This window comes from Nicotiana attenuata, unplaced genomic scaffold, assembly GCF_001879085.1.
Source record: "Nicotiana attenuata strain UT unplaced genomic scaffold, NIATTr2, whole genome shotgun sequence".
Lineage (NCBI taxonomy): Eukaryota > Viridiplantae > Streptophyta > Magnoliopsida > Solanales > Solanaceae > Nicotiana > Nicotiana attenuata.
Genome location: NW_017670436.1, coordinates 466,622 through 475,687, shown reverse-complemented (window position 1 = coordinate 475,687; position 9,066 = coordinate 466,622). Strand labels below are relative to the sequence as shown.

Sequence of the window (9,066 nt, the reverse complement as noted above, 5' to 3'; positions counted from 1 at the left end):
TCTGCCTATTGGACACACCTCCACTGGGATAAAAGCCACCTGAATGCTTAGAAATTTAATTGTTTGGATGCATTTGATCTTTTCTTTGTGTTTTCTCACAAAAACAAACTAGCAGACTTATACATTAACATTGTTACCAACAAAAGAAGATCTGTGCATACCATCAAAAGACTACACAACCAAAAATTTAATACCAATATTTTGGTTTTTGAGTGCAAATGTTTAAAACAAAAAATTAAAGCAAAAATTCAGTAACATATTTGGAGAAAATACACTCCACTTTTTTTCGTTCTCAATTTTTTTCAAATCACATTTATTTATTTATGAGATCTTTTGTCCTTGAAACAAAAGAGTAGTTATTTTGTAGTCTCCTGTCTTGCTATTCTTTTTTCTGAAGAAACAAAAGACAAAAACAAATGCATCCAAACCATTACTCCCTCCATCTCAAATTATCTATCACGTTTTTATTTTACACTCCCCTTAAGAAAATAATAATTAGGAGGTACTTTTCATTATTTTACCCTTATTTATGTCTTATTGGTATTTGAAAAATCATAATAATATTACCCCATGGATAAGGTGTTTGTAGTCTTCAAAAATAATTACTACTAAGGCAAAATAGGAAAATAATTAAATCTGTCTTGAACTTCTAAAATGATAAATAATTTGAGATAACTATTTTTAGAAATTAAAACAGATAATTTATAAAGGAGGGGCCGAGGGGGTAAAGATCTAAGCAGCGAGGTGGCTTTTATCCAATATTCCATTGAGGTTTAATGGATCATTAACTACTAGACTGGATCCCATTCCCTATATATACCTATGCCAAAAAAAAAAAAAAAAGAAAAAGATAAAGAGAACAGTCTCTCTCTCTCCTTTTCCCCCCTTTTTTTTGACCTTTGAGGTTTAAAACATTAGCAGGGTGGGGATTGGTTACCAACTCAATCAGTCAACCATGTAGGTGTGACACTACAAACAACTCTAACCATAACCATTTGCAATTCTCTACTACCCAATGTGTTAGGGAAACAAACTACAACAACAACATAACCATAAAAAGAAGCCCTTTTACGACATTTTAGCTGTTTATTAAGGCTCACAAGGGTACGGCCATTCTATATTTATCTTTAAATTACATGTTACCAGTTCCCAACAAGTGGCAGTTGAATAACGTGGCTATACAAATGTACGGGCCAACCACTAAACCCTAACTCTCGCGCGCCCCTTTAGCCTTATATTTAGACCAAGTTCAACCTGACATACCCACAATCTCGTCCTTTCCCAAAGTTTGCATCTTTATTGTCCTTCCTCTCAAACGGCAAATATTCCATTAGTTCCAACAATTACATAGTGTAAATAAGCTTCAAACATGGGTTCTTCTTTGTTTCCAAGTCATGGTTTTGCTATGGAGGAACATCAAAAGAAGCAGATTCAAGATTTAAACTTGACGGGATTAACCTTTAAGGCTCTTAGCACTGCATCGGTTTCTGAAGAACAGAGCACTGCTGGAGCGAAGAATTCGAAGTTTGGTTCATATGGGTGGTCAGAACATTCATCTTCCTCTGGTTTAAGCAGTCCTTTTGGGTCTGAACTTGGCTCAACAGAAACTGATGAAACTGAAAGCGAGGAGGATGAAGATTTCATTGCTCAGTTGACTCGCCAAATGGCTGATTATATGCTTAAAGACGATGATGAAGAAGAAGAAGAAGGAGGAGGAGATGTTGCTGCTGATAATAATGATTCTGAAGAAAATAGGGTCCCAAACTACACTCCCAATAGTGCTCAGGTATATTTATATATTCTCCAGAATGCAACTTTGTACCTTTTCTTTTGGTGCCAATTATTTTTACTGAAATTGGTTTTCTTTTTCAGTCATCAAATCCAAGTGGGCTGGCTGGAACCTGGTCCAATTACAATTCCAGCGAAATATGCTATTATAACAAAGAATCTTTAAGCGCATATGTTAAGCCTACGACAGAGTACTCTGCAGATTCAGTGAAGAATTCTAATACTGTACTTTACTCAAGTGATGACTTGAAGAGACCAATTCAAGTAAGAAATTAAAATTAAACTAACTTTAGGTTGTTTCTTGATAAGTCTTTACTATCTAACTGACTTTTGCTTTTCTGGTTTGGTACTTCTTTTGTAGGTGTACCACTTAAAAGACCAACCAACTACACTTAAACAGAGGCCTTCTAAAGGAAAAAGAGTCAAGGGGACAACTACAACTGAGTCAGTTCAGAAACTCAAGACTGAAAAAAACAGAAACCAGAACAATATGCAGAATACTTTTACCAATAAACAAACAGTTGGTGGGCATGGTGATAAGATTCTTCATCATCATCATCCAATACAGAGTACTGGAGCGGGTATGAGGGCTATATTTCTCGGAGGATCCGGTTCGATAAACGGGTCATCTGGAACTGGAGTCTTCTTGCCTCGCAGAATTAACCCAACTGCAAATGAACCAAAAAAGAAATCTGGTACGTCCACTTCTTACTACAGTAATTTTCTTGAATCAATTATCTGAAAACTTTTCGTTGCTTTTCTTTAATTGTTAATTTATTAAAATTGTGATAAAACCTTCCACCAAAATGGAGTAAAACGGACCCCATTTGGGGTTCAATCAATAGCGTTGCGTTCAGACTTTGTCCGCCGACAATTTTACTGGATTAAGAAACCTGTCACTATTAGAAATGAATATTTCAGGATGCCCACATAAGCTTTCTTCATTTGCTGGTTAGATTCCGGTATCATCGTTTGGTGGCTCCTTTGTATTGTTGGAGCTATCAATTTTAAGAATTCTGAAAATGTAGGCAAGATTTTTTCCCTCCTTTCGTCTTATTTCACCTTCGTAATTTTTTATTTTATATTATTAGTATATTTTAAAATGATAACATGTTAGGTATAATTTTTATTAGGTTACCCATTAATGCTTTTCGTAGAAACTTTTATAATTACAAACTGATTATATAAATATTTTCTTATATAATTAGTACTTAGAACTTAAATATAAATTACGCATAACTTGTACTGAACTTGTATAGTTTGTGAGTAATTTTTATTTTCAGAATTAAAACAAGTCAATGCATAAATTAGCCCTAAAATAATCATGTTAATCATATTAACCCTCTATAATAAGTATAGGTCTGAGAAAAATGGGTAATCTTCTAGGCCGGTACTATTACACTTTGTGACACGTATTGCGAATTTAATACGTATAACTATAGGTTCTTATCATTTTATCTTATAGCATATAATTCTAATTCAAATCAAACGACATTAATGAATAGGTGAAAACGACTTTAGATGAGATGTATAAGAAAAAAATGAATTGATTCTTCTGTAAATTATAATGTGAATTTTCTTATCGAAGGTATCTGGGTTTGAATCTGAATACACCAATCTTAGTACATGGGAATCTAATGAATGGTGGGATCCACTTTAGTTGTAAAGTTCAAGGGATCCACGCAGACAACTGGCTTTTCAGTCATATATACATCTCTCTTCCCCACCACGATTGTCCATTTTTATTTTGTTTATTAAATTAAAAAAAATATAAATATTAGGATAGAGACATTTTCATAAGTACGTAAGCAGATGATAACCCTTTCTATTTTTTATTTCTTACCAACATAGTGCTCGTAATGTTTATCATAACACCGTTTTTGGTCATATACAATGATTGAGATAATTCACTGTTTAATTTTCCATATATTCGTTGTCATGCACTAACCGCTTATCGGTTTACCACCTTTCATTGTATATCTGCTTGAGTTGAAGTTAAAAGAAAATTAAAATACGATTACTGTTTAAAGAAAGAACTGAAATTATAAACACTGGCGTGGTAAAAACATTTAATTACAGGAAAAAACTTTGTAAAATTTAGCTTCGGTTAAGCTATCAATAAGATGGGGTAGGAGCGGAGGTCCAGATAGTACGAAAATAAACGAATAATTATTTGTCACACCTACCTTGTATTCTTGTGAGAAGATAATCAGATTAAAAGATTTGTAGAATGTTAGGGGTATTTAGAAGTGGCTTTTTAAATGTTTGGTGATTTTTGTAAATATGGTTTCTAGTTCTGTTCTGTAAAAAGAAAAGCTTTTCGAAAACAAAACACAACTTTTTATAGAAGAAACAACAATTGTACCTTGATTTTTTATTTTTATTTAAAAAAAACACAGTCTTCAGTAAACTTCGCTACTGAACATTACTAAAGCTATTTCAGAGAAAATATGGATGGTCTATCGAAAATAGTCTATCTACCTATATAAAGTAAGGATAAGATTTGTATATATCCTAACCTTCCAGATTCTACTTGCGGGATCATATTGGATATGTTGCTGTTGTATTCCAGAAAAAATGTCCAAACCCTAGCCAAAAAGAGATGTCACCTAATTGTATCTTTGATAAGTAACTTGAAGATAAAACTAATTGGTAGATACTCCTAACAGATAACAAAAAATTAAAGCCCTAGTCTTAAGTAGCATGTAATTAATATATAGTTGAAGTGTGGTATACGAATGATGTAAAATATAGATGTTATTGCCAGGTAGGTTTATTGTTTTTCAGAAATTAGTTAAATAATCCAAAAGCTAAGCTTTTTTCATGACTATTTGGACACAGGAGGTTCAACGGTTCTTATACCAGCAAGAGTTCTACAAGCTCTGCAACAACACTTCAACCACATGGATGTTCTGTCTCAATCAAACACATGTCCTGTCTCCCCTACTCACCTTCCCAAATACGGTAAGCTTATCATTAATATATCGCAAATTCCTTAAATTACATTTTGAGCTAGTTTAACTTATGTATAGTGACATTGTAGAGTTAACTATAACAATTACTCCCTCTGTCTCATATTATGTGTCGTGTTTTTTTATTACACACCCCTTAAGAAATATTACTTAGGAAATGGATTGGACTATTCTGCCCTTATTTATGTCTTAAAATATAATCACTCTTCGTTGAATATTTTTTCTATTTATGTGTTATCTCCATCTTCAAGAACAATTATTACTAAGGGTAAAAAAGAAAAAAAATAGTCAATTTTGTCTTGAACTTCTAAAATAACAAATAATTTGAGACAACTATTTTTAGAAATCACAACTGTTAATATTAGACGGAGGGAGTAGTAACTACTATTCACGGTAACTGGTAAGTCTGATATTATAACATAAAGAGATGAATAATCTGTTGGAACTCAAGTAGTGTTGTGCACGTTTGGATCAATAAATGATTGATAGATTCGAGATTTGATAACAAAAAAGAGTGGAGGATCTGTTTGGTCTTGAATCATTAAATGGTTGCTGCATGTATTCAGGTTTGAAGTGAATTACTACAGTCTACAAACTATAGTCAACAAAAAGATTGATTATGTAATCTTTTAGATTTGGATCATTAAAGATAATCAATGATGCATCGTAGTTAACAAAAAATCATTATGTGATTTGTTTGCAGATGCTGAGAATGAAACCGAGGGATTTGTTTGGAAAGAAAATCAAGATTCAGAGGACCAAACAAGGAGGGCAAATGTAGTAAACGACCAAGAGATGCAACTACCTCAAGAATGGACTTATTGAATAGTGATGGGTAGCAATTACATCATTTAATTGGGAAGCAACTAATAAGGACAGAAGCTGAATGAGACGAATATTCTATTCGTCCAAATAATATTGGAATCTTTGTGTAGAAAAGGGGTTGGAAAAGAGTAATAAGTAGTGATATTGATAGTGATATGGGCTTTCAATTTCACCTAGCAGGAGTGAAGATGGATGACGAATAACAGTCTTAGGTTGTACCTGTATCATAGTGATATGGGCTTGTTCATTAGAATATTTGTAACTGATGGGAGGGATGTCTTATTTATGATGTATTGTAATAACAAGAATTGGAGGTGTGATGTATCCAATTCAAGAATGTAAAAAAGCTAAGTGCAAATAAAATTGTTCTTCCTATATATAATCTAGTTTTCCTTGCTATAGTGTAAAAGCTTTTATATGTGTTTGGCTCAAAAGTTAGCAATATACTTTGTAAGGTAGAAAACAATCAAAAGTAAGAAAAGGGTAAATCGTAATCAAATATAATAAACCTAGAGATGCAAAGATGATATTATTGTTGTAGATCTAGTATTGCAAAGTGATAATATGAACTTAATAAGATATGTTCGTTTGAGGTAGAGATAGAGAGAGAAAGCAAGAAAATGAGAGAGTTGTCCCCTTTTACAATGTGAAGGTCTCCTTTATATAATAAGAGACCTTACTCGAAAAAATCAAAAAGTTACAAAGACAGGTAACGTCTCCCTCGTGAAGACACTGAGTCCTAAACGATGTCGCTTTTGTCCCCGCGTCCGAGTCGTACCCGCTACGTTAGTCGGCGTACACTCACTGGGCGTACCCTCTGGCGTAGGGATGCTGACGATCAAATTTGACCCCATACAATATGGATACGCGATAGAAAAAACTTATTAGAACTGATGTATAATATCAATCCATATTACTAACTTAACTGATAAATTGAGATTGAACATATATAATTACTTGACTAATACATGTCATCTACGAGCTAGTAGTATTTTTTGTGGTGCACACAGGAAGTTTTTGCCTTAAGAAACCATGGAGAAGAACCTTGTTTTACCCTTTTCTCTTCGTTTGCGTTGTCCTACTCCTATCGTAATTGCAGACAGGCTAATCAATTACTGGACAAATGCCAGCTCTTGAACTCGACAAATGTGATGAGATCTTTGTGCTATTGTATAGTTAATCATTGGGATACCATACCTTGATTTCCGAGACCCCACTGATTGCCTCTTTCTCTCACAGATTCAGATCTCAAGTTTACTACATAAATTAAATGATACAATATGCATGTTACTACTGTTTTCATTTTACATCATAGTATATCATTTAACAACTCAAGTAATTCTCAAACACTTTCTAAATCTTATAGCAAATTATAATATATATGTAGTATTTTTTTTTTTTAAATATCTGTGGTGTCAAGTTAGTTTGTAAGCACCTTAACTACTCCTCCGAGCTGTTTGTCCAATAACTTTTAAATATCTATAAAAAAAAAAATTATTTCATAAAACAAAAGAAATTGATATTCAATTTCACACAGTAAATTAAATATCTTGACCAGCATACTTGGAATCTGGAACTCTTTTTGAAATGGAATAACAACAAGAGAAACAAAACGATTGTAATATACGTTTTATGGAATTGGAGTTGCTAAAGAACTTGCAGTATGATGCATCCATACTACAGAAGATTTACATTAGAAGAATGAACTGCAGGCTTCTATAAAATACACTTAATATTTATAAATTAGCATTTTTTCTACCTTTTATTTATTAATCTACGTGGTCTTTGTCGTTTGTTAAATTATAATATCCATGTTGCTTTCTCTCCCATCCACTTGGTAGGCTCTCTAGATTTCCAGGAAATGTTGCCACTTTTGTTTTTCTTGTGTGTATATAGACCTTAACAAATTAAATTTGATATCCATTTTAACAAATTAAATTTGATAAGCTCGATCAATAGAGTAAGTATATATAGTCCAATCTTATAGTATAAAACTAGTATAATTTTCAATTTAAAGTGCTATAAAGAAGGGTGGCTCTAAATAACGACCCTATTCGAGTAATAAATAGTTAACTGGAGCTTATCTAGAGGTTGGCTGATTATTTAACTTAGATGAGGAAAGGCCCGTATACGGGCCCAACATTGTAATCTTAAAATTGATGTCCGTCGATGCTCAATTAATTTTTTGATAAATAAATCGATCATTGTTGTATCCATTTAATAACTGTAAATAACGATATTGGGGATCACAATTTACAATTAATTTATTTTAATAATTTGCAAAAATTAAACTATAAATTATAACCTGCTTAAGTTGCTCCAATTATCTATATTATATTAAAAGGAGAGTAGTGAAGCATGTGGTTAAGCCAAGTGGCAAGCTAAAATGAAGCCACTTGGCAATTTTAGGACAACAATAATAATTAGAAATTATAAATGGAAACACAATTGATGGAAGTAGTTGAATGAAATAGATCTTATACATAATCTAAATAGATCTTAGATAAATCTAATCTATATATTTATATATTGATCCACTCATAGATTTTTTCTATATTAGCTAGAAATATGGAGGTAAAAAATTAAAAAATATTAAAAAACATAAATTGAGATAACCTATGACTACTTATACTTTGGAGTAAGTTACAATACAGAAAAAAAACTAAAATTAAGTTAACATATTAAAGATTTAATGACTTCAAAAATAAAAAAAATTCAAACAGCGAAATAAGATCTTACATAAAATATAAAAATTATTTATAAGGTAAGAAAAAATTAAATAATCAGTAAATATTATTTTGATAACAAGAGTAATAAAGTCATATTAGTATTGACAAATCGGGCAAATGAATATTTTCTACGTATTAATATTTTTTATATTAAACATTTAAACTTAATAAGAACAAATCTTAACATGGTAAAAAATAAATATTAAATTCAGACAAGCTAATGAAAAGCCACATGACAATGTAATAAAATTAAGTATTGAACAATATAACACCAAAATTAAGGAACAAATAGAGAAAAAATTCAAAAAATTCGTCATACAAAAAAGAAGGTTAAAACTTTTTTAAATTTGAGATATGAAATTGTTGTTTAAGTATGATAAGAAATGACATGCATGTGAATAAGGCCACATAACTTATGTCTAATAGATAAAAATAATTGAAAATATTATATAATAAAAATAAATTAGAAATAATGGGACAATATTTATACTAAGAATTACTTTAGAAAACAAAATAAAGTAAGTATACAATACTTAAAAATATTATTGATAAATTTAAATAATTAAAAATTTTCAAACAATAGTTTATAAATATTTAATTTAATATTAAATAGTTACAGGCATATTTATATTATATTAAAAATAGTATTTGACAGTTCCTCAAAAAATCCGATTCGGGCGGATTCTTCCCCCAACTAACGAAGAGATCTTGGTGGAATATTAAATAAAGTGTAAAGTTAATAAAATAAAAAA

General features: G+C 31.2%; 1 protein-coding gene across 1 annotated transcript; it reads left to right on the top strand.

Annotated features, from left to right (window-relative positions):
* Window positions 1-1,115: 1,115 nt before the first annotated feature.
* LOC109239383 lies at window positions 1,116-5,984 on the top strand. Its single transcript, XM_019405937.1, has 5 exons — window positions 1,116-1,786; window positions 1,873-2,052; window positions 2,150-2,483; window positions 4,630-4,752; window positions 5,464-5,984. The coding sequence occupies exons 1-5, from the start codon at window positions 1,370-1,372 to the stop codon at window positions 5,583-5,585; spliced, it is 1,176 nt and encodes a 391-aa protein (XP_019261482.1). The 5' UTR covers window positions 1,116-1,369; the 3' UTR covers window positions 5,586-5,984.
* The last annotated feature ends 3,082 nt before the right edge of the window (window positions 5,985-9,066 follow it).